Below are 23,571 nucleotides of genomic sequence, written 5' to 3'. Positions count from 1 at the left end.
ACCGCTACCACCTGGAAAGCTGTTAGATTTCTAAGAAGTGAAAAAGCTGCCATTTATCTAGAAAGTTCTGTCAGAAACAGGACATCCGAGAGAATTGACATTAAAGGCATGTGCCACCACCACCTGGCTTTTTACACTTTCTTAAATCCATGTTAGCCCTACCTAAAGCAATAACAAAATCTTCACACCTGCCATTCCAGGAATTTGGGGAACTGAGGCAGGAGGACCGTCACATATTTAAAGTCAGTCTGTATTATGAGACCGTGGAGCGACCTCAAAATAAAATGAGTAAGAATCTGTAGGTCGAGACCCAGCGGAGGAGTCCGGGAGTTCGGTGGCTTCGTGACAGCGAGGCCCTCGTAGGAAAAGCTAAGTCAGCCCCAGAGCCAGAGGAGACCTGCGGGGCCACGAGCGAGCTGTGAACTACAACTCCCAGGAGACTTCGCGCGCAGCTCCCGCCCACTTCCGGTCGCCAGTCCCTCGCATCTCGAGTCCTGGGCGGGGCTCGCCCCGTCAACCGAACTCGACGACTCTTTGGAAGGCGGAGCTGTGGAGGCCAATGGCAACGCGCGTGCGTACGGGCCGGCCAATGGGAGCGCGCCGGACGCGGATGTGGCGGAGGGCGGGGCCAGCCCGCGGGCCAATGACGCGCGGCGCCGTCGCCATCGGCGTGAGCTGCGCGGCGGCTGGAAGCGGCTGTGCGGCAGAGACGGGGACGGAGGCTGCGGCGGCGGCCGGGGCGGCGGACGTGGACGATGGTGAGCGCAGCCGAGCGGCCGCCCTCTGCCCGGCGTGGCGTCCGCGGCCTCGCTCTGGCCCCGACCCCCCCCCCCCCGCCCGATCCCGCCCCTCGCGCTGACCTATGACCTCCGCCCCTCCCCGGCCCCTCCGCGGGCTCCCGCGGACCCCACCCCGACCCTCTCCGCGACCCCTGACCCTAGGTGGGCGTCCAGGCCCTGACAACTCATTCATTTCCGGGTCGCGACTGTCTCTTGTCCCCCCCCCGGAAATCGCTTGGGGTGGGGTGGGGTCCCTCGAGACCCCCGCTCCGGGCTGGTCCTCGACGCGGCTCCTCGGGTTCCGGGCGTTTGGGGGGGCGGGCCTGGGCGGCCACGGGCTGGTCACAGTGTCTTGCGGGCTTTGTCACTGAGGGAAGTGCGACATCGCGCCGGACCCGTTTCCCGGGTCCCCACCCCTCTCCCTCTGCCTCGAGCCCACACTTGTCCCTAAAGAGGGAACGGCTTCGTCTCCCTGTTTGCAAAATCCGGGCGCCCACCCGTGAGCGTGGGGCATCGTCAGAGGCTGGCACAGGGGCCCGCCCCCAGACGGGCGGGGGACAGCGTCCCCTCGAAGCCCCCAGCCTTCCAGAGAGGGGGGGTCGTGGTCCCCGTGGCTCTCTGGGGTTGGGGCTCTTTGTCTCTAGCCGGGGTGTGGAGGCCACACCTCAGGGATGGGCAGGGGCGATTTTAGACCCCAGATCCCAGCCTACGCTGGGAGAAGAGGCGATGAATCACAAGGAGCCGTTCCTGGAGGGACACGGCTGTGGCCCCCGCGCCGCCTCTCAGCCTCATTCCCCACACCAGGGGTCTCCCGTGCCACCCCCGCGCTCCTGAGCCTGCGACCTCCCAGAGGCCGGCCCCTCCCGGCCCTTCGCTAATCCACCTAGAAGCGGGGTGTACACTTTCTCACTAACAGCATCACTGGGGCTCCCTGTGCTGAGTCTGCCCCGGACTCCGGGGGACAATGCCCTCCTTTGTGACCTCGTCCCCACCTGCTCCCAAGTCCCCGCCGTCCCAGGACCCCTGGAGCACAGCTCCCCTTGACCCCGAAGGCCCGCGAGGGGTGGCCTGTGTCTTGCAGCGTGGTTTGCCAGCCGGCCTGAGGAGGTCCTGTCTTTTAGAGGTGCGGACAGGTGCATGACCCTGCCCTGCCCTGAGGGACCTCTGTCCCCGGTTTCTGCCCTGCCCGTCTTGACTGCCACTCTTAGCTATACTTGGAGGTGGCAGTGCACTGTACAGGGGATGAAGCCAGCTCAGAAGTCTCACCCAAGTCACTTAGCCAGCAGTAGCACTGGATTTGTCCTGGAGGTCCTGGGGGTCTTCTCTAGACTCTGCCAGGGCCCAGCTTGTGGCCCTAGGGAGGCGTGAGTTGTGCTCCAGACAAGCGCTGAGCACAGCTCGGACAAGTGGCTTGAGTTAGTGGGAGAGCTGTAGGGTGTGTCTCAGATAGAGAAAGGCTGACACGCCGCATGGCAAGCCAGAGAGATCAGACTGGCCAGGGCTGGTGGGGAATAGTTGAGATTGCTTATTTTGAGACAGGGTGTCCCTGCGGAGCCAAAGTTAGCTCCACCTCCAAACCGTCCTGGGCTGACAGCTGTGGGCACTAAGGGCCGGCTCCCCTCTGCATGGCTGCCCCAGGGATGCTCCCGAGCCCAGACTAACCTGGCCTCTGCCGCCAAGCCACACAGCGTCCTCTGGGCTAACGGCCCACATACCTCGATTCTTCCTCTCTGGAGCCCCACCCTCCCCCTCAAGGGTGCAGCAAGGGTCTGGCCAGGGAACCCTGGATGTGTAGAGGGGGAAACCTAGAACCTGCACCCTGGGTTGGTCACGAGCAACTCTTGGGACAATGAGCTGGCCCCGGAGCAGGATGTCACAAGGCAGAGAGTGAGGACACTGAGGCTGTCTGGCCACATTCCAGGCCAGCATAGGAGAGTGTAGCCACTGATGCAGGCACCTCTGCTTCCCCGGAAGCTGGCCCAGAGGACCTTAGGAATGTCACGGGGGCTCACCCAGTGACATTTAGAGAATGAACAAATATTCTGGCTGCCTCCTTGAGTTAGGCAGACTCAAGACACAGTTACCTGCCCCGGGGTACGTGTTGTAGGACAGCCTTCTGACTGACGGGTCTCCAGCCTCTGCCCCACCCACCTGAGTGCTCGACACTGGGCGTGCACGGGTGTGCACCACGGAGCCCATCTTTGATAGTCTCTCATTATTGTTTCTTTTGGTTTGTTTTGTTTGGTTTTTTTTTTTTTAGATAAGGCCTCTCTGTGTAGCCCTGGGCTGTCCTGGAACTCGCTCTGTAGACCAGGCTGGCCTTGAACTCACAGAGATCCTCCTGCCTCTGCCTCCCGAGCTCGGGGTTAAAGGCGTGGCCACCACCGCCCACCTTCATTATTGTTTTGAGACAAGGTCCCACTCTGTCGGTGGCAGCCAAGCGCTGCTGGCCCGGTGGATGTGGGCCTTAGACAGCTCTGGGCTGGAGATAGTGGGGGCAGGTCAGTGTTTGCAGCCCAGCCTGGTGGGGACCCACTTGGTGGAAGGAGGAGCACGTAGAGGTACGCATTACCCTCCCCCACACGAACATGCATAGCACAGTGCGTAGATGTAGAAAAATAACACACGGGCCACCTCAGGCCACGCGAGACTCCGTGCGTCTCTGGTGCCGGAACACCGGGCAGGAAAGAGCCCAGGTGTGTCCTCAGCAGCATCCGAGGCCTCATGCCCACCCTGTCTCCAGGCAGACTTTCTGAAAGGCTTGCCCGTCTACAACAAGAGCAACTTCAGCAGGTTCCACGCGGACTCCGTGTGCAAGGCTTCGGTGAGTGTGGGGCTGGGGGTGGTATCACTGCCCGGAGGGTGAGGGTTGCCAGCTAACCCACCGCTCCCCGTTCGCAGAACCGCCGTCCCTCAGTGTACCTGCCGACCCGAGAGTACCCGTCAGAGCAGAGTGAGTACTGCAGCGCATCGGCCTGCGTGGCCGCCGGGCAGGGCTTCGGGGGGCTTCTCTGCCGGGGCAGACACGGGCTCGCCCTGGTGTCTGGAGTGACCGGCATAGGAAGACTGTAAGCCGGGGCTGAGCTGGGAGGCAGAGTCCTGGGCTCCATCGTGAAGCCGGTGAGCTGAGCGCACCTGTCCCAGCCTGTGGATGCTGAGGAGGGAGGAGCAGAAATCTAAACCTGACTTTAGATCCTTGGACCCCTGGGAAGCTCTGTAATCGGAGCCCACCCCTGCTGGGCAATGTAGGACCAGCCAGCCTGGCACCAAAGCAAACCGAGAACCCATCAGCAGAGGGAAGTGAGGGCAGCACCATGGCCCTTCTCTGGCTGAGGCAGTGCACACATGACCAGTGCCCTGGTGAGGGCAGGGACCATACTGGGCCATGGGCAGTAATGCCAGGCCGTGGGCTGTGGCATAGGAGACCAAGGGCCTGGTGCTTTTCCTGTCAAGAAAGGATCTGGAAGCCAGGTGTGGCGCACACTCTAATCCAAGCATCGGGAGGCAGAAGCAGATGGATTTAGTCTACGGCCAGCCTGGTCTGCAGAGTCCGGGTCAGCTAGAGTCTCATCGGGACCTAACCAAATAAACGAAGCTCTGAGGTCTGGGGGATGGCTCTGGTAAAGGTGCCGGCCACCAGGCCAGAGGGCCTGACTCGGTCCCCAGAGCCCACGGTGACGGTGACGGGGTGTGCACCCACCTAGCACAAGGTAGAAGCCATGCATGGTGCCGCACAGGGTTGGCGCGTGCTGCTGCAGGGGACTGGCGCCCAGCACCACACGGCCCACCAGGGGATGCAACGCCCTCTCGTGGCGCCCTCAGACACACGCACCCCACACACACTTTAAAATAACAAAAGCCAGTCCTTAAACTCAAAACGACCCTGTCCTGGAAAGAAGCGAGACTCCAGTGATGCCCCCTGTGTGAGCGTCCACACCTCACTGGGCCTGCGCTGCTTCTATTTCCTGTGGTGTCTCACAGCGTGGCGTTGTCTCAGACGAGCCCTGGGAGAATGGGGGGGGGGCTGTGTCCCTGAGCCTGGACTTCATCCTCGCCTCCCAAACCAGGACAGAGCCCGGCAGTGCCCCAGAACAGGCTGGGGGGGGGGTCCTAGCCCAGGCCCGAGCGTGTCTGTGACTTGCAGCTGGAAGGGCGGCAGCCCTCGGGTCCTCAGGAAGGAGTGCTGGGTTTGAACCCAGGAAAAGCAAGGCAGGCCTGGAGGCCGGTAGAGGTCCCAGCGCCTCCATGTCTCTCTCTCTCTCTCCCTCCTCAGTCATTGTGACAGAAAAGACGAACATCCTCCTGCGGTACCTGCACCAGCAATGGGACAAAAAGGCAAGACTCTGGCTGGGGCTGGGAATGGTAGTGTGGGACCTTGAGGATCGAATAGGAGTTCTCCGGGTGGCCACCGCTGGGGAGAAGTATCGAGAGACTGGGGGTGAACCTGGGGCGTGCCTCACTGCACAGCCAGAGCTCTTGGTTTTGGCATTTGACTGTAAAAGTGAAATGTATGTATGACAAAAACATGGCCTCCCAGGGTACGCGCCCGTCACCCCAGTGTTCAGGAAGCTGAGAGTGTTCGGTGCCAGCCTGGGGTACACGGGACCATGAGGTTGTTTTGGTTTTTTGAGACCGGTCTCATTTGAGCCCAGGCGGCTACAGGCCCGTGCTTCCTCGAAGACAAGCCCGGCCCGGCCGTGGGCAGCTGAGTGCTTTGCAGGGTGTCCCCGTGTGGCCTGTGGGGCGTGGCGAGGAGGCAGAGACAGTTTGAGGCCAGCAGAGCTGGGAGGGGCCGTCTGAAGACGGAGGGAGATGGACCCCGCTGTTGGCTGTCGCTGTCCTCACCCGCCTCTCCCCCCCCCACACAGAACGCCGCCAAGAAGAGAGACCAAGAGCAGGTGGAGGTGGAGGGTGAGACCTCGGCGCCGCCCCGCAAGGTGGCCCGGACCGACAGCCCTGACATGCCCGAGGACACCTAGGCCCCGTGCAGCGCGTCTGCTCCCGCCCGGCCCGCCTGTGTAAGCGCAGCCCAGCTCCTACACCCAGCCCGCACCCTCAACCTCATAGGACCCGTGTATTTATTTTCCTTGAGTTTTTATTTATGCTGTAACTCGTGTCAAGCATTGGTTAAAAGGACATCAGGCCCAGCCGTAAGGTGTTGGTAGACGCTTTTGTAAAGCACAGCGGTGTCCCCCACCCGGCCACCCGCCAACAAGAAGACACCAGGGTCCAGAGCCCAGGGCGGCCTGCTCTCCCAACACACCGAGCGGCCTTTTCGCTCCTTCCCACCCACAGGCCGGCCGCCGGGTCTCGGTCCCCGGGTTTCCGGGGCCCCTCCCATGCCCAGGCTTCACTCTGAGCCCACGCCAGGGCAGCAGAGAGCCGGCCCTTCTGGATCTTTCTCTTAAGTCATTTTATCATGGACTAGCCCGTGCTCCGCACCCACCCCAATAAAAGGATCTCTCCTACTCCACCTGGCGTCTTTGGTCCACACAACTCGGCTAGAGACACGAATACCGGAGTGGCTGGCGGGGGACTGCCACGCCTCTCTGCCCTGGGGTCCCTGGGCCTCGTGCAGCGCTCACGGCCAGGCAGCACTGCCCCGGGGTAGGGGAGCTCTGGGATGGCTGTGCACCACCCTGGGCCGTGCCATGGTACACGCGTGGGTGTGGGTGTCTGGGGTCCTTGCTCGCAGGCTGCACCCTGCTGTGGTCAACGCCAAGGGCATCCGTGTCCCCCAGGAGCTGCCACCCGACTGTGGCCCTGCCAGCCTGGGCCAGTTCTGACCCCAGTGGCACCTCAGCCTCAAGCTTGTGCGCCCCGGCCTGAGCACCTGCCCCAGGCGGCGTCTGCTTTCGTGTGCGCCCTGGGGTCTGCCACCCTCGGGCTTGGTCTGAGTTCACTGCCTTCCCGCGACGGCCTTTGCTGTGCCAACCGCTGTGCCGCCTCGGGAGCGCCACCTGGGGCGCCCAGGTCCCTGCGGGCTGGCCAGATTGACCTCTGGCCAAGGCACAGCGGGACTCCTGGTGCCCGCCCTGTGTCCCGCCCTCCCCCAGTGCCCCGTCCCTGTGTCCCACCTGGGCCCTGGCGTCGCACGAGCTGCTTCTGGACCAGGCCACTCTGAGGGGTCCCTGGGCCCCCTAGAGGCCTCATCCTGAGAGCCGAGTGCTCCGCTTCCAGCTACGGGCTCCCCGAGGTCCCTCCCCCGCTATGACCTCGAGCACTGTTGAAATAGACTTTTTATTGCATTTCTGCCGTTTTACAAAAATATGACAAAATAAATTAAAAAGAAATAAATAACCGCCCGTCCTGTGTACTTGTCTGTCCCGTGGGGCTGCTCGTGGCCCCATCCAGGTCGGGAGGGCGGCGGGGCTAGTGGCGGGCTGCGGGCCAGCAGGCGGGCTGCGCGGGGCGCGCGGGGGCTTCCGCGGGGCCGGGCGCGCGGGGCGGGGTGTCGCCGCAGCCCCAGGGCGCGTCCCAGCGCCAGCAGCCGGCGGGCGGCGAGGTGGGCCCTGCGGAGGGAGAGCGCGGTTCGCGGGGCCCCTCGGAGCCCACGGCCCCCGCGACGCGCGCCCCGGTTAAGGCCTGTGACCTGCGTCCTCGGGCCGCGGCTCCGGCTCGGCGGCCGCGGGCTCGTCCCCGGCGCTCCTGTGCGCGCGCGCGCCGCCCCCGGGGGCCCCGTTGGCCGCGGGCTCGCGCGCCGCGAAGGCGAACAGCTTCCCGGGCCGCGGCGGGGACGGGCCGCGCTCGGGCGCCTTGAGGAAGCGCAGGCTGAGGAAGGCGGGCAGGCGCGTGTCCGCGGGCGAGCGCGGCGGGGGCGCGCACCCGGCGGGCGCGGGCGGCCGGGCCTGCAGCGGGATGATCTGCTTCAGCCGCAGCACCGGGCCGGGCGGCAGCAGCGCCCCGGGCCGTCGGGGCCGCTCGCCGCCCTTGGCCTTGGCCGCGCCGCGCTCCGCCGCGGGGTCGGGGCCCGGGACCTCCGCGCGCGCCTCCTCGCGGCCGCCCGCGTCGCGCTCCCGCCGCGCCTGCTGCTCCGCGTGCCGCTGCCGCTCCTCCTCCTCGCGCCGGCGCCGCTGCTGCTGCTGGAAGCGCTGCTGCGCCTGCCGCTCGTGCCGCTGCGGGGAGACACGGCCTGAGCGCCCGGGCCCGGGCCCCGCCACCCGGGCGAGGGAAGACCGGGCCGCCGCTCAGGGGAGACCGCAGACCTCAGCCCGGGGATCCCCACAGCCATCGCGGCCTCTCGAACGAGCGTTCGCTGTGTAGCGCGGATTTAGAGCTGGGAACCTGCCAGCCTCAACTTCCCCGGACTGGGACCACAGGCGTGAGCCCAGGGACCTCAAAGTAAACTAATTAAAATTCCGCTTGGAACTGATGGGGGCTGGGGGCGTGGCTCAGGGTGGAGCCCCAGCCCAGAATCCCCAGGGAGGGGCTGGGGGCGTGGCTCAGGGTGGAGCCCCAGCCCAGAATCCCCAGGGAGGGTGGAGTGTCAGCCTAGAACCCTGGCTCCTGGTGGGAACGCTAGTCTTCCCTAGAAGGTGCGGCTCCCAGGCCTTCATGCGGTTTGCAGAGCAGTTTGGAAGAGGCAGACTGGACATCTGAAGAACGAGCATTCTTCAGGGTTTGAAGTTTGCGCCATCAAGAATCTAGACTACACCCACCGCTGTGAGCAGCGGGTACAGTCACCCCTTAGCACCCACAAGGGTGGGACAACGGATGCTCTGGTCCCTTCTGCAGCGGCCCCTGCTTGTCATCTGCTCACCCTTCCTGCAGACTAAATGTCCCTAAGATGCGGCAGGAGAGACCGTTTAGCGGTAAAGAGCACTGGCTGCTCTTGCAGAGGACCCGTTTAGTCCCCAGCACCCCCAATGCAGCTCACAACCATCTGTAACTTCAGCTCCGGGGGCTCTGACGCCCTCTACTGGTGCCCAAGGGCACTGCATGCACGTGGCGCCACACATGCAGGCAAAGCACTTGTAACATAAAGTAAAACACATCTAAAGAAGAAAGTCTCTGGGTGGGAACGGTTGTTCTGAGGGGGCACTGTGCTCCGTATCTGTGGTCCCAGCTGAGAGGCTGGGGACGGAGCCGCAAGCCTGGGCTGCACAGCAGAACCCAACCACTAAGGGCATTATAAAGAATTTAAAGTGAGCACCAGATGTGGTGGTACATGCCTGTTCTCAGAAGGCTGACACAGGCATTCCAAATTTGAGGCCAGGATGGGCTAAGTCTCAAAACAAAGAAGGGAAATGCAGCAGTCTGTACATACGCAGAACACATGCAAATGCTGCTTTGGTTTTTGAGATAGCACAGTGCATAGCCCAGGCTGGCCTTGAACTGATCCACCTGTCCTCACTCCTAGGAGCTGGGATGACAGCTGTGCACATCCACACCCTACAAATACTGAGTACTTTCCATCCAAGTTGGTGGAATCTTTGGGTGCGGAACCTGAGAGTAGGGGGCGTGGCTACCCGCTCTGCAGTCTGTGGGTCCGAACCCGAGAGTAGGGGGCGTGGCTACCCGCTCTGCAGCCCGTGGGTTTTTCGATAAGGACTCAGCCTCAAATTTATTCCCTCCTGAAACCGCATCATCCGGACCCCAGCCCTGTACCTTGAAGGCTTCCCGTCGCTGGTACTCCAGTTTGGCCATCTCCTCGGCCACCCAGCCTGGGATGTCGGGGATGGCTGCATGGATGAGGTACTTGACTAGCAGAGCCAAGTGCTGTGGGGGACAGACAGGGGCTGCAGGCTCAGGGATGCCGGGCTCCCCACCCAGCTCCCGCCCCGGGGCCACCAGCCACACCTCTAGCACCACCACAGACACGATGGCCGCCTCCGGGCTGAGCCAGGGGAAGAGCCTCTGCAGTTGGCCACACTGGCCAATGAGGTAGCAGTTCACCACGATGGCCAGCACGCCCATCGCCTCCATGACCTTCTGCAGGGGAGGCAGGAGGCTCAGGGACACGTCCAGCCAGGGACTGCCATCCCCTCTGGGCCTCCCTGACTGGCCCACCTGCCACTGCCCGATGCTCTCCACACGCTGTCCAAAGGGCCGCTGTAGGCCGGTGCATAGCTTGAAGGCATCGCTTCGGATCTCGATCAGGTTGTTGACCAGGGCGCACAGGGCAGCCAGCGGAAAGGCGGAAGAGAAGAGCACTACGTAGCCAAACTGCACGAACATCTCCTGGTAGTCCTGGAACGTGTCCTGAGGACAGGGGGTCCATCAGGCTTGACACTGCTCCCTCCGCTCACCCTGACAAGCCCAGGCGCTCCCATCTTCAGACTCTGCCTGCACAGGGCCGAAGGCCACTAGCTCCCAGGGTGTGCTCAGCACACCCATGTCCCACGTTTACCCTGACACTCCTGCTTGCACATCTGCCTCCACTTCGCATGCGCCCCTGCCCTGTGCCCCTCGTAGTAATGGGGGGCTTTTTATTTCTTTGCATGCTTTGCACTGGTGCCTGTGTGAGCTCGTGTGGAGGCCAGGGTTTAACTGTAGACACCCTTCCTCAGGCACTGTCCACCCTGACTTTCTGATTTGAGTTCAGAGCACAAGTTTCGGCAATCCGTCCTCTCCTCCCCCCATGGAGGTCCTGTGGGTATCTGGCCTGTCCTCCCCCATGGAGGCCCCATGGGTTGGACTGAGGCTGTCAGAGCTGTGTGACAAGTGCCTTTACCACCTTAGCCAGATCACTAGTCCTTATTTTTCTTTTTACTTATTTGTGTTTTATTTATGTATGTGTGAATTCCTGTGTGTCTGTGTGTATGCAAGTCCCTAGAGGCTAGTAGGGGGTGTTAGAGCCCTTGGAGCTGGAGTTAGCAGCTTTTGTGAGCAGCTGATGTGGGCACAAGAATCTGCCCAGCCAGCACTCCAGTCCTGTTTATTTATTGGTTTCTCTGTGTAGCCCAGGCTGTCCTTGAACTCGCTCTGAAGACCAGGCTGTCCTCGAACTCATAGAGATCCGCCTGCCTCTGCCTCCCAAGTGCTGGCATTAAAGGTGTGTGACACCACCGCAGGACTCCTGATTATTTTGTAAGGTAGGGTATCCTGTAGCCCAGGCTTGTCCAGAATGTAATATATATATGTAAGAGAATGACCTTGTCCTTCTGGTCTCCCTGCCTCTGCCTCCCAGTGTCGGGACAGTAGACGTGCTCCACCACGTTAATGTGGTGCTGGGTACAGCCCAGTGCTCTGCATGCTCTAGACAAGCCGTCCACCAACTCAACCATCAACACAACCCTATGTGACTCTCTTTGAGTTCCGCGTGACCAAGCTGTCCTTGAACTCCCAATCTTGGGCCTTCACCCCCAGGTGAGGCGGCGGTTCTGCTCTCACCTCATACTTCTTCATGCAGCTCTCCAGCTCTGCCTGAGTGAGCTGTGGAGAATGCTCCTCCTCCGGCGGGTCGATCCAGGAGGACCTGTTGTGCCTCCTCTGTCTGCCAGCAGTGTCGCTGGGGCCGGTCTCCGGGTCTCGACCTCCATCAGGACCCTGGTCGCGGCCCTCGCCACCCGCACGACGCAGCAAGATGGTCGGGGGCTCTGGCCCGGGGCTACCGGGAGGCCCTTCCGACTCATCGTCTTCCTCGGCCAGCGTAAACACGCCTGGTTCCAGCCCTTTCTCCACCATGGTGGGGCTCCCCTCCTCCAGGAGGCCTTCGGGGCCCGGGCCTGGCCTGCGCCGCCCTGCGCCCCGCTCCACAAAGCTGACCTTCTTAAGGCGCAGCCCGCAGTCCAGGAGGCCACCTTCCTCGACCTCGTCCTCGTAGTCCTCCTCGTCCTCCTCGTCCTCGTCGTCGTCCTCCTCCTTGCCACCCCGAGGCCCATCTGGGACCTCTCCGCCTTCCCCTGCCGGCCTACGCTCCACTGCCGTCTCTTCCTCTTCCTCGGGAGCCCCACAGCCTCCGCCCAGACACCTGTGGCTCCCCGCTCTTCCCTCATCAGCCTGGGCTTCTAGATGCCGTCGAGGATCCGGGCGCAGGGGGTTCAAGAGGCCCAGCAGGGACCGGGCCAGTTCCCCCATGGCACGCAGACCCAGCTCCCCGCGGCCCAGCCTGCGGTACAGGTGAGGCTGCAGCACCTCCCGCACGTTCTGCAGCAGCTGCCGGGTGATGAGCAGAGTGGCCAGCATCTGCGGGCAGAAAGAGGCCACGTGGGGAGGGTGGGGCCTGGCAGCACAGGGTCGCACACTAGAAGACGCACACCCCCTTCCAGGTGGCTCCTGCAGCCCACCCCCACCCCACAACTCTGGACGCGAGGCCGCAGCTCAGCCCCAGTGCAACTGCATTAGGCGGTTGAGCAGCGGGAAACGCAGACAGCCGGCTTAGTGGCCAGGATTCTCAGCGCATCTCTCTCGACCCCACCCAGGCATCGCCCAGGACGCTGGGTGCCTTGATGGGCCTTCCTCGGCCTGCACCGGAGACCCTTTTGCGCATGCACGCTATGCCCGCCGTCCCCACCCGCAGCATAGCCACGCTGCCCACACCGTGGGGAGGCTCGCCACCTGCCCGTACTTTGGCCCGGGCCGCGAGTAGGAAACCCCGGAGGGACAGGAGGAGCAGGCGGAACCTCAGGGCCACGAGCGGGACCAGCGCCGCCCGCAGCTGCCGCTCGAGGCTCTGGGTCAGGGACAGGAGTAGCAGGAGCTGTGGAGGGACCGACCGGACAGGTGGACGGACAGGTGGGAGAGGGGAACGACGGGCAGAGAGGACAGACGGACAAAAAGGAGAGAAGGATGGAGGAGGGGGAGAGGGGCTGGAGAGCCCTGGACCCCTTACACAAGTCCATCCCCAGGGGGCCAGGATGCTGGCCTTGGGGCAGCGGGCAGGCCCTCACCTCTTTCAAGCGGTCCATGTCTTTGAGGTAGAAGCCGATGTAGAACAGACTCAAGTACGAGTTGACAAACTGGAACTGGGAGGCAGGCGACTGGGGTCATCCTGCAGTCCCGCCTTGCGGTCCCCACCCCTCTCCCATCCTCCTAGGCTCTTTCCATGCAGGCTCACTCACCAAGACGACTTTGATGATAAGGTGTCTCTCGTAGGCGCTCTCTAGCCGGTAATTCTCTAGGAGCCGAGGAGGTGAGTGAGGGGCCACCCTGCCCCCCTCCCGAGGGCTATGGGGTCCCCGGGACGGTGGGGACCTCCCTGCCTGCCCCCTCCCGAGGGCTGTGGGGATCCCCGGGACGGTGGGGTCCCCGGGACGGTGGGGTCCCCGGGACGGTGGCTCCTCCCCTGCCTGCCCATACCCATGTCGTTGAGCCACACTGCTAACTTCTTGTAGCCCTCAGCACTTACGCTGACCAGCAGGGCCAGCATGACCTTGGGCAGGAATCGAACCAGGCGGGGCAGGCCCTTCACGCTCAGGACCAGCTCCTAAAAGGGACAGGGCAGGGCAGGGGGCTCAGCCGAGTGAAGCCAGGCCTGGTGTTCCGTGAGCGGAGGCTAGGGGAAGGGCGGGGCTGTGGGGTCACCTGCAGCTGGAAGCAGCCGAGCATCAGTATGAAGACACAGACAAGGCAGGCCAGGCACAGAGGCAGGCTGACGAGCAGCTGGAAGAGCAATCGCTTCCAGGGCGGGTAGTAGAACTCCTCAGCCCGAGTGATGGGGCTGATGCGGCGGACGCCCTGGCAGCCAGCAGAAAGCCCAGTGTGTGAGAGCAGGGGCCACGCCCGCCTCCTGACCCTAGGGTCCCAGGTTCTCCCACAAGAGACACTCAAACCTCAAACCTCACCCAACCCCTACGGTACAGTCACTCTCTCCTGTCACCCCCCTCTCACACACACACACACACACACACACACACACACACACACACACACACACACACACACACACACACGCATGCACGCACGCACGCACGCACACTGGTGCCCTTCCCCAGCACAGCATCTCTCTCCTTTACGGAATGTCTGAATGCCGAGCCTCAGCCCCAGACTGACCCTGAATTGGGGTCGCGGCTCCTCCACAGCTTCTCCAGGTGAGTCTAGTGTCCCCCACTTGTAGGCTAGCTCTGCCCCCCTCCGTTTCCACTCCTCCAAGAACAGTGTGGACCAGATCACGTTGAAGAGAGCAAAAACAACACAGGAAACGTCCCGGCTCGTCTGCAGATGACAGAGCCAGGTCAGACACAGCCATCTTATGGAGGAAGGAGGTCCTGGCCCACGGCCTCCCACGGGTACCTGATCGGCCTCAGTGAATGTATACAGAACAGAGCCAAAGACAGCAGGGTAAACCATTGCCGACGTGTAGAAGCCCAGCCAGGCAAAATACATGGCGATCTTTACCCCAAAGTAGTCGCAGATGTCATCTGTCAGGGGACGAGAGAGTTTGGGTCACCTCCAAGTGTCTCCTGGGACCCCAGCCCACTCCTCAGCGCTGGAGCCACACCTAAAGGTTGGTTTTCACATACGGCCTGCACCCAGGACTTCATGAGACGATTCAGAATGCGCTGCTCGTGGACTGGAAACACCTGCTGTATGATGCCTCGGGCAGCCAGCTCCGGGACTGCAGGAGGAGAGTGACAATGACCCGAGCCCCGCACCGCATGACAGCCCGGGCAGCCCACCTTGGCTGAACCAATGTCATAGCTTTTTTGCCGGGAATGTGGCCTGGTGGGTAGAGTGCTCGCGGAGCATACACAAAGGCCATCCTGGCATAAGCTGGGTGTGGCTGCCCAGGATCTGGGGAGATGGATTTGGGAGGGGCAGAGATGGCCGGAAACCAGGAGGGTTTCCCTGGTTTGTTTTGTCTTTTTTCGAAACAGGATTTCTCTGTGTAGCTTTGGAACCTGTCCTAGAACTCACAAAGATCCGCCAGCCTCTGCCAGGTTGGGATTAAAGCGCGCACCACCACGCCCGGTTAGGAGGGTTTCAAAATGCAGTCAGGGCCGGGCGTTGGTGGCCAGGGCTGATCATGAACTAACAAGCTCTCTGCCTCGGCCTCCGGGGCCTGGGAGAGCACAGGCATGTCCCCACCGCTCGCACCAAGTGTGTTTTAGCATCTAACCCCCGTTTCTGCTTGGGCTGGTGGGAAAAAGTGAACCTGTGAAAACTGGCTTTCCAGTGGGCGTCTCCGCCTAGTAAGTGGGCGCTGTCCGTGGTCCTGCCGGCGCCTTCTCGGGCACCTCCGCCTCTCGCAACCTTGCAGCAGGTGCCCGGCAGAGGCCACGCCCACTGGGTTCATTGATGCCCAACTCTTTCCTAGCCCTTGATTGGTTTCCCGTAAGCTCCGCCCTCCTTCACCTCTCTTTTGACACGCCCAGCTCTCCCAGGTATTTGGATGGCGGGCTCGCCCTGCTCACTGATTGGCTGGTCCTCCAAGAAGCGCACGTTGTGCAGTGCCTCCCCCTGCTTGGCCCGTAGGTTCTGCAGCCAGAATCGGATGATGCTCTGGCGCTCCTGTGGGGGGAGACGGGTGTGAGCTCGGCTCGCGGGAGCGTGGGCACAGAGACACGGGCACAGGGCGGTCACCTGCGATGTGAAGAAGCGCAGCTCGCTCTCCACGTTCTCGTAGATGAAGTCTTCTTCGCAGGAGAAACTGCGGGTGCCCCCGCCAAACTCGGCCTTCACTGCCTTGCGTAGACCCAGCTCGTCAGCCCCCCGGAGCAGGCTGTGGACAGGACAGGACAGGGCACAGAGGGTTCACCACGGGGCCCCAGCTCACCGTCACCAAGCTGAGGATAATTCGCACGCCACATCTCGGGACACACACGTGGTTGACACGGTTGGCCGTCAGAGGGCAGGGAGCCCCGTGCCAGGGCCGGAGGGAGGCGGAGGGAGAGAACTCGCCTCTCGTACGTGGCAGTGACGAAGAAGGCATAGGCACGCGTGTGGCGGTGGTGGCGAACTTGCACGATCAGCTCGGGGATGCCCACTCGGATGTGGTTCAGCAGCCACAGCAGCGTGTGGTCATCAGTGGTGTCTGCCAAGGGGCACAGGGACCAATGGGTCTGTCCTCGAGGGACCCGGGAGGGCCCCCCACATCTCCGCCCAAGCCACAGAGGCTGCCCCAGGCCCCAGGCAGGCAGGCGTGTATACCTGGGAAGGTCATGAGCACGTCACAGTCCTCGGTGGGCACCGTCTTCATCCACGCCTTGTGGGACACCAGGTAGCGGCCAGCCTGCAGGAGCCGCTTCCCAAAGAGTTTATCTGTGGGGCAGGCGGCAGGCCGGGCAGGGGTCAGGCCTCTCCCCGGACTGAGCGGCCTCGCCAGAGCTCTCGCGGGCCCGAGCACCCGCAGCCTGGCCTGCTCTCTTCTCTCCACATCCCCGGCACCAGCCAGGCCCTTCCCCCTAGTCTTGCCTTGGAAATCTTACTCATGGTTGAGGCCCAGCTCCGCCTCCCAAACCACAATCAATGGGTATCCACAAGCAGCCTGGAGACTTCTTGGTATGACAGCGCGGTCCTTAAAGCAGCCGCGCGAACACAGTGAAGTCCTCACCCCATTTCACAGGTCACCAGACTGAAGCCCACAGAGTACACCCAGGCGCTCAAGGTCACCTAACCAAGGTGGGATTCGAACCCAGGACCGTGGGAGTCCATACCGTTTCCCTGTGCTGGGGGTCTCCAGATGGCAGGGCTCACACAAGCCAAGCTGGGGCCATCAGAGGGGCGTGTCCACGTCCCAGCACTGGGGACCCCCGTGCAGACGCATTGCCCCAGCCCTGTGCGCTGCGCCGCAGCCGCAGCGCCTCGAGGAGCGGCCCCTGGGCCACACGCCAGGCTCGGGATGTGTGACCCCGATCTGCGTGCCCCGAAGCCCCCGGGCGCACCCGAGCACCTGTCCCGGTGCCACCCGCAGCTCACGTACCCAGAACTCCAGACGCAGGCGCCGCGGACTCGCCCTCGGGCGGGGGCCTCTTGCCCCGCTCCCCCTCCAGGGTCGCGCCCCCGGCGCCCGAGGCCGCCTCGGCCATGGCGAGGACAGGGCAGGTCAGGGGCTGGGGGACGCCCGGGCGCCGGGGGGCCGCGGGCTCATGGGGACCCGGGTGGCACCACCGAGCGCGCGGGAGGAGGAGACAAAGGCCTCCCTCGCCCGCCCGCGCCGGCCGCCGTCCCTGCGCTTCAATTGCTTGTCGTCCCCGCCCGAGTCAAACCTCGATTCTTCTCCCCAGCCCGCGCGCGTCACTCTCAGCCCTTCAGTCCCGCCCGCCTGGTCTCTGCTTCCCGTCCCCGCCCGTGTGGTTTTCTGCGTTTCCTTCCCGCCCGCCCACGAGGATCTCCGGTGCTTGTGCCCGCCCGCCCCCTCCCCCACCCCCGCAGCCCGTCAGCCTCCGTTTACCCATCTGCAAGTATAGAGTTCACGGGGCGTGTGAGCTGCCCGTGATTTTCCTGCTGCAGGAGGCGGGAGAGGGAGGTCCCGGTTGGTGACATTTCTGAGAACAATGCCTCAACTTCCCCGTGAGTAATTATAGCAGGTCCAGCCTGCCCCATAGTTCACCAGCCCAAAACACGCTTCGCTTCCCGCACTCTGCGCCCACACCCTTACAATATCGCGTCCGTCCAGGGATCAGGACACGGTCCGGGTTACCGGTTAAGCCGCTCAGGGCATAAGGGCGCTTGCCGCCAAGTCTGAGACCTGAGTTCACGGCAGCGATTGCAGTCGTGCAGAGCAACGCCACAGGCGCACCCGGCCTCGCCACCTCGCTCCGAGACAGTGGGAGCAACTGGCCGGCCCAGGCCGAGGTGCAGACACAGGCCCAGGCCTGGCATCAGTGGCCAGCGGGGCGGGATGGGGCCTGGCCGGCTCGCACGGAGCCCTCGGTCCTGAGCTCAGGGAGCAGAAAGCTCCCTACTCAAGGCCCAACAGAGCAAATTCGGGGCCACTGTGGGTTATGCGAGACCCCGCCTCGAGAAAAGTGGGCCGAGCTGGAGAGATGGCCCTGCTGTTAGGAGCCCTTGAGCTCTTTCCCGGAGACCACAGTTCGGTGCCCACGCCCTGTAACTGCAGCTCCGAGAGATATCGCAACCTCCTCCGGCCCCTGAATGCACCTGACCAGAAAGTACACAGCTTAAGTGAAAATAAAAAGTAGATCTTAAAAAGTAAGGTGGCGCACGCCTTTAACCCCAGCACTCGGGAGGCAGAGGCAGGCGGATCTCTGAGAGAAACCCTGTCTAGGATAGAAAAGGAAAGTTTGTCTGGAACTCGCATGAGTGTGTGAGGGGCTGCTGGGGTGGAGCGCTGCGGAGCCCAGCCTGCTGGGGAATGCTCTTCCAGAAGCCAAGCCTGTAGGCGGCCTCCTTTTTTCTGAGACCCCGACTTTATTATTATTATTATTAGTTGTTTTTCGAGACAGGGTTTCTCTGTATTGTTTTGGAGGCTGTCCTGGAACTCGCTCTGTAGACCAGGCTGGTCTCGAACTCACAGAGATCCACCTGCCTCTGCCTCCCAAGTGCTGGGATTAAAGGCTGCGCCACCACCGCCCGGCCCTGAGCCCCCGACTTTAGAACACCTGTGAGGTCCTGGGTGCTCTGGTGGACGTGGGGAGGTCAGGGGGCATGAGGGATTGATTTTCTCCCCCACCACGTGGGTCAGCACCTCGCAGGCCTCCCAGCTCCTCTGGGTCCCCAGGGGCCCACTCCGAAGGACTGTGAGCCCAGGCTAGGCAGGGGCCCAGGTTGCTTTTCGTGTCCGGTATGCAAAGGAGAGCCGCGGGAGACGGACACCCGCACTGTCCCGTTTCACATCTGAAAGTAGGGCAGATGACCCGAGGGTTTGCACCGGCGCCCGCCCCACAGCGTGTTTTTAAACGGCGCCCGCCCGCACGGGACCAGAACCAGAGAATCAGCCGAGCCAGGCGCTCCCGGGGCCCCGCCCCGTGCCTGGAATGGGCGCCTCCGCCTTCCCCGGCCATTCAGCGTCGTCCTGGCTTAACCTGAAGGCAGCAGCCCACGGGCCTTTCCGGGAGCCAGCGGCGCACATCGCACCCGCGGCCGACCGCACTGGACTGGAGCCTCCTGCAGGAGGAACCAGGCCTGGAAGTGGCTCCTGCCTGAAAACGCTTGCCCGGGAGCTGCCGCTGGCAAAACTGGGGGCGCGGGAAGCGGAGAGATCCCGGGAGGCCAGCAAGAAACTCCCCAAAAAGTTTGGACCAGATCGTTGGTGGCCTGGGGCGCGGTTGGTCCCGGAACTCCTCCCCGGCCGTCACTAAGATGCTTTGAGCTTCCGGTCTCCCCCGTTCCCTCCTCCTCGCCCTCTCCGCTGAGTGGTCCCGGGATCGGACTCGGCCTGTTGGGCTTGGCGACAAGCGCCTTTGCTCGCTGACTGCGCCTCCTGGAAGCGAGAGCTGAGCCCACGAGGCTTCGGGCTCCTCTAAGGCTACGGAACGGACACCGGAGAAGAGACGCGAGCCGGGGGCGTCTTCCTCGCCCTGGGGTCTCGGCTCCCGGCGGCCCTAAGAGCCCGAGCACCCGCTCCCGTACTTCCGGGGGACACTCCTGAGCTGCGCACGCCCCTCGGTGTCAGCCAATAGCGAGCGCAGCCACAGGCCACCCCGCGGCCCCGGGGAGGAGGCGCCCTGCCCGTCACGCCGCCGAGGGGCGGGACTTCCTCCCAGAGCCGGCAGCGGGCGGGAGGCGGGGCCGGGCGCCTGCGGACTGCGGATCCATGTGGCGCGGGCTGAGCGCCCTGGCTGCCCGGGCGGCGCGGGTGCCGGGCCCCGGTCCTCCGCCCACCCTGCCCCGCGGCCCGCCGCGTCTGCGGGCCGTCCCGAGGCTCGACGTCTGCTCCCCGACCCCCAGGCGGCGCTGCGGCGGCGACGCCGGGTCCCGGGCCCCCGGAAGCACCATCTTCGCGCTGAGCTCGGGCCGGGGCCGCTGCGCCGTCGCGGTGATCCGCACCAGCGGCCCGGCCAGCGGGCTCGCGCTCCGCAGCCTCACGGCGCCCCGGGAGCCGCCTCCGGCCCGCAGCGCCTCCCTGCGCCTTCTCCGCCACCCGCGCTCCGGGGAGCCGCTGGACCGCGCGCTCGTCCTCTGGTTCCCAGGTGAGGGCCCGGCCTAGGGACGCACAGCGCTGGAGACCGGGCTCGGTCGCCTCCGGGCCCTGCTCGTCGCCTGACTCTGCTCTTTGCCATGCAAGGCCCCCGGAGCTTCACGGGTGAGGATTGCGTGGAGTTGCACGTGCACGGCGGCCCCGCGGTGGTCAGCGGCGTCCTGCAGGCGTTGGGTGAGGCTCCGTTGGGTGACTGTTCCTGGGGAGACTGAAAGGCCTCGGGTGTGGACTGCAGGTTTTCATGGGGGGAATAGGCTTATCGTGTGACTTGGGCCTTCTGGACGCCTGGCTCAGCCAGGAAAGGCGACTCCTGCCAGGACCCAGCCGGCTTCCAGTCCCGGGGTCCCGGTGGTGAGGGAACTGATTGGTGCAAACTGTCTTCTGACTTCCTGGTGCGCGCACGCACGAGCACGGTTAACGCCATAGACAGACTGCAGCCTGGGGAGGCCTGCGGGGACAGCTCGGGCTCGAGAGCGGGAAGCGTTTGGTGGAGGCTGTCGGAGGGAGGGCTGGGTCCTATGCGGGGAGGTGATTGAGCAGCCACAGTACCGGATCACAGCCAGGCTGCCTGCGACTCGGGGCTGATGGGGCAGGGGAGGGTCATGTGTTTGCCACAGGAAATCTCAGATGGGTAGTTAACATGTCTGTCGGTCTGGACCTGTGTGGGAGGCGCAGCTGCTGGTGACCTGAGCAGCCCCGGCCTGGGCTCTGACAGACACCTCCTAACCCAGGCCGGGTACCTGACCCATCAGAGCCCAGCCCGGGGAACCGGGGGACTTCCTGGTGTTCCCTGCGGGGGCGGGGGGTGGGGGAGAGAGGCCACCAGCAGCTCAGCCAGGGTTTGGGTTTGTTACTTCACCTCACCGTCTGGCCGATGGCTTTCAGGTAGCGTCCCAGGACTGCGGCCAGCGGAGGCCGGGGAATTCACCAGGAGGGCATTCGCCCACGGAAAGCTGAGCCTGACTGAGGTGGAGGGGCTGGCAGATCTGATCCACGCAGAAACTGAGGCGCAGCGGCGTCAGGCGCTCAGACAGCTGGATGGGGAGCTGGGCCAGCTGTGCCAAGGCTGGGCAAAGACCCTCACCAAGGCAAGACCTGCTTGCTCACCCACCCGTCCCTCAGAGAAAGCTCTAGGCCCGTGACACGCAGGTCTGGCCATGCAGGTCAAGCTGGGGCACCCATGATGCCGTCCCTCCTCCAGGCTCTGGCCCATGTGGAGGCCTACATTGACTTCGCGGAGGATGACAACTTGGAAGAGGGCGTGCTGGAGCAGGGTACGTCTGCCTTTGGCGGGGGCTAGCGTCTCAGCCCCCTGAGCTCCCCCTGACTGCCTCTCCTGGGCCTGCCTCCTCCGTCTCACAGTGGACAGAGACGTTCGAACCCTGAAGGCTGCGCTGGATTCCCACCTGCGAGATGCCCGGCGCGGTGAGAGGCTCCGCTCAGGGGCGCACGTTGTGGTGGCCGGACCCCCCCAATGCGGGCAAGAGCAGCCTCGTCAACCTGCTCAGTACGTGCCTCGGCCAGGGTGGGCGGGGTGCATTCCAAAACGGGGGCCTCTCACTTCATGACACCCCTACCCTTCAGGCCGGAAGCCTTTGTCCATCGTGTCCCCAGAGCCAGGGACCACCCGTGACGTGCTGGAGACCCCCGTGGACCTGGCCGGGTTTCCTGTGTTGCTGAGTGACACTGCTGGGCTGCGGGAAGGCGTGGGCGCGGTTGAGCAGGAGGGTGTGCGCAGGGCTCGCCAGAGGTGGGTGGCGCCTGCAGACCAGGCCCCCTGGGGCCTCTGTCCCCCCCCCCCCCCTTTGCCTACCTCATTGCTCCTGAAATAGAAGGTTTTGCGCTCCTCGGAGTTGGGGGTAGAGGGACCTGTAATTTGCTTGAGACGCACACGTGGCTGGTCCCTTACTTTCCTCCAGGGCCGTCTCCTGCCGTATCCCAGCCGAGCCCTGGTCCATGCCCCGCAGTCTCCCTCTGCTATCCCAGGCCTCCGTGGCTGTGCCCACAGAATGGCTCCCCCCCTCCCGCCCAGGTTGGAACAGGCCGACATCATCCTGGGGGTACTAGATGCCTCCGACCTGACCTCCCCCTCCAGTCGCAGCTTCCTGGACACTGTGGTGGCCCCACTGGTGGCACAAAGCCCCAACCGTGTCGCGCAGCGCTTCCTGCTGCTTCTCAACAAATCGGACCTGCTTCCCGCCAGCACCCCGGCCGGAGACAGCGCCCCGGCGGGGCTACCGCACCTGCTGCTGTCCTGCCGCACTGGCGCTGGGCTGGACGGCCTCCTGCAGGCCCTGAAAGCCGAGCTGACTGCCGTGTGAGTTCCTCTCCGCCTCTTTCAGCTTCCCCGACCCCAGCTCGAGTGCAGGCAGAGCTGCTGGCTTAGGGCTCAGTCCTGTCCCTCAGCCTGTTTCTCTCTCTGTAAAAGGGGTGCAGTGGGGGGCCCTGTTCAAAAGGTGGCCGCACAGGCTGAGTGAGACACCACTTTGTCTCTGGCAGGTGTGGGGACCCGCGCACAGACCCACCTCTCCTGACCCGCGCTAGGCACCAGCACCACCTGCAGAGCTGCCGGGACGCCCTCAGCCACTACCAGCCCTCGGCAGACCTGGCCCTGGCAGCCGAGGCCCTGCGCCTGGCTCGCAGGCACCTGAGTCACCTCACAGGGGGAGGAGGCACCGCAGAGGTCCTGGACCTCATCTTCCAGGACTTCTGTGTGGGCAAGTGAGGGCCAGCGCCTGGCAGGGGCCTCAGAATCGTCACGAGATCCTGATCTAAGATGACAGCAGCTTGCGGGGGAGCACCGGGGATCCGCAGCCCTCAGGCCGGTTCCCTCCACAATGAACAGAGACGGGAGGCCACGTGTGCCAGGGTGGCTATGCTCCGGCTGCTCAGATGCAGGCCTCCATCACTGCCAAGTGCTGGAGGTGAAGCCCTTACAGGGTAGATGCTGAGCCACGCCCCAGCCCCTCACTGGGGCATTCTTGGCAGGGCTCCACCCCTGAGCCACGCCCCCAGCCCTCACTGGGGCATTCTAGGCAGGGCTCCACCCCTGAGCCACGCCCCAGCCCCTCACTGGGGTATTCTAGGCAGGGGCCCACCTAGCTTCATGCTTTTGTATTTTTAACTGCCAAAGGAGTAAGAAGAGTTCAGGTGATCCAGAAATGTTTGTTCACAAGGACCTGACAGTCAGCCTTACCTTCCGGAAGTTTGCCTATGTATTTTCTCTCTGGATCATATGTCAAGCATATATTTATTTATTTATTTTTACTTCTGTGGTGGCATGTATTATTTTGAATAAATTTGCTGTGACATTTCCATCCGTGTATCTAATATGGCCTGATTGTATCCTCTACCATCTGTCTCGTCCCCGCTCCTGAGTCCCTTCCTCCTCCTAAGTCTTCCTGTCTCAGATTTCTCTGACTGTGACTACACCATTAAAGAAAATGTCGGCCTAAGCCGGGCGTTGGTGGCGCTCGCCTTTAACACCAGCACTCGGGAGGCTGAGGCAGGCGGATCTTTGTGAGTTCGAGACCAGCCTGGTCTACAGAGTGAGTTCCAGGCCAGCCTCCAAAGCCACAGAGAAACAGAAAATGTCCTGTGCCTCCCGCCCCAGGCCCCGCCTCCTCCTGGACAGTGTGAGGCTCTGTCGTTTCCCCGAGATGAGGAGTGAAGGGTCAGCCCTGTTTACTGCTGCGTACACTTTAAGCAGACGGTCTGTGGGCGCCACTGGCCAGTGCAAAAGGGACACAGCACACGTGGGGGTGGTCAGGGGACGGTTTGCAGGAGTCCTCTGCGATGCTAAGGGACCTG

At 63.4% G+C, this 23,571-nt stretch overlaps 3 protein-coding genes across 6 annotated transcripts; 2 read left to right on the top strand and 1 right to left on the bottom strand.

Moving 5' to 3' along the window:
- The first annotated feature begins 374 nt into the window (after nucleotides 1–374).
- Dda1 (DET1 and DDB1 associated 1) lies at nucleotides 375–6,247 on the top strand. Of its 3 annotated transcripts, none has more exons than XM_021223956.2 (5): nucleotides 375–758; nucleotides 3,527–3,603; nucleotides 3,681–3,732; nucleotides 5,053–5,114; nucleotides 5,648–6,247. In XM_021223956.2, exons 1-5 carry the CDS (start codon nucleotides 560–562, stop codon nucleotides 5,756–5,758), a joined length of 501 nt encoding a protein of 166 aa, XP_021079615.2. In that variant the 5' UTR covers nucleotides 375–559; the 3' UTR covers nucleotides 5,759–6,247. The 3 variants fall into 3 exon arrangements, with proteins under 3 accessions (XP_021079615.2, XP_021079616.2, XP_040598065.1); XM_021223957.2 differs by having other exon boundaries at nucleotides 641–758; nucleotides 3,523–3,603; XM_040742131.1 differs by lacking the exon at nucleotides 375–758 and adding an exon at nucleotides 1,388–1,902 and having other exon boundaries at nucleotides 3,523–3,603.
- A 758-nt stretch (nucleotides 6,248–7,005) lies between these two features.
- Ano8 (anoctamin 8) lies at nucleotides 7,006–16,898 on the bottom strand. 2 transcript variants are annotated; one of them, XM_040742129.1, is made up of 17 exons: nucleotides 16,582–16,898; nucleotides 15,810–15,920; nucleotides 15,561–15,693; nucleotides 15,243–15,381; nucleotides 15,074–15,170; nucleotides 14,161–14,277; nucleotides 13,953–14,080; nucleotides 13,713–13,874; nucleotides 13,245–13,397; nucleotides 13,020–13,146; nucleotides 12,782–12,837; nucleotides 12,611–12,685; nucleotides 11,112–11,906; nucleotides 9,789–9,980; nucleotides 9,579–9,710; nucleotides 9,387–9,497; nucleotides 7,006–7,894 (listed from the first exon to the last, which is right to left on the bottom strand). In XM_040742129.1, the coding sequence occupies exons 1-17, from the start codon at nucleotides 16,685–16,687 to the stop codon at nucleotides 7,358–7,360; spliced, it is 3,171 nt and encodes a 1,056-aa protein (XP_040598063.1). In that variant the 5' UTR covers nucleotides 16,688–16,898; the 3' UTR covers nucleotides 7,006–7,357. The 2 variants fall into 2 exon arrangements, with proteins under 2 accessions (XP_040598063.1, XP_040598064.1); XM_040742130.1 differs by lacking the exon at nucleotides 7,006–7,894 and adding an exon at nucleotides 12,289–12,420 and having other exon boundaries at nucleotides 7,906–9,497; nucleotides 16,582–16,897.
- A 1,311-nt stretch (nucleotides 16,899–18,209) lies between these two features.
- On the top strand, nucleotides 18,210–23,076 carry Gtpbp3 (GTP binding protein 3, mitochondrial). The gene is given in 9 exon segments (XM_021223960.2): nucleotides 18,210–19,753; nucleotides 19,849–19,935; nucleotides 20,647–20,849; nucleotides 20,963–21,035; nucleotides 21,124–21,227; nucleotides 21,229–21,268; nucleotides 21,346–21,511; nucleotides 21,794–22,078; nucleotides 22,261–23,076. Coding segments are annotated over 9 exon segments (1,560 nt in total). The 5' UTR covers nucleotides 18,210–19,377; the 3' UTR covers nucleotides 22,487–23,076.
- Nucleotides 23,077–23,571: the final 495 nt, after the last annotated feature.

The sequence above is a fragment of the Mesocricetus auratus genome, unplaced genomic scaffold (assembly GCF_017639785.1).
Source record: "Mesocricetus auratus isolate SY011 unplaced genomic scaffold, BCM_Maur_2.0 Super-Scaffold_6731, whole genome shotgun sequence".
Taxonomy (NCBI): Eukaryota; Metazoa; Chordata; class Mammalia; order Rodentia; family Cricetidae; genus Mesocricetus; species Mesocricetus auratus.
The sequence above is the reverse complement of the archived record's forward strand: the minus strand, read 5'-3'. Positions and strand labels throughout refer to the sequence as shown.

Bases quoted from the DNA above. Each gene is read 5' to 3' on its own strand.
- Dda1 (XM_021223956.2), top strand. From the start codon at position 560: ATGGCAACGCGCGTGCGTACGGGCCGGCCAATGGGAGCGCGCCGGACG. The intron at 759-3,526 runs GTGAGCGCAGCC...GTCTCCAGGCAG, and splicing joins GGCGGCGGACGTGGACGATG to ACTTTCTGAAAGGCTTGCCC. The intron at 5,115-5,647 runs GCAAGACTCTGG...CCCCCCACACAG, and splicing joins ACCAGCAATGGGACAAAAAG to AACGCCGCCAAGAAGAGAGA.
- Ano8 (XM_040742129.1), bottom strand. From the start codon at position 16,687: ATGGCCGAGGCGGCCTCGGGCGCCGGGGGCGCGACCCTGGAGGGGGAG. The intron at 13,398-13,712 runs GTCAGTCTGGGG...GCTGGCTGCCAG, and splicing joins AGCCGCGACCCCAATTCAGG to GGCGTCCGCCGCATCAGCCC. The intron at 11,907-12,610 runs GTGAGGGCCTGC...TTCTGCCCGCAG, and splicing joins ACATGGACCGCTTGAAAGAG to ATGCTGGCCACTCTGCTCAT.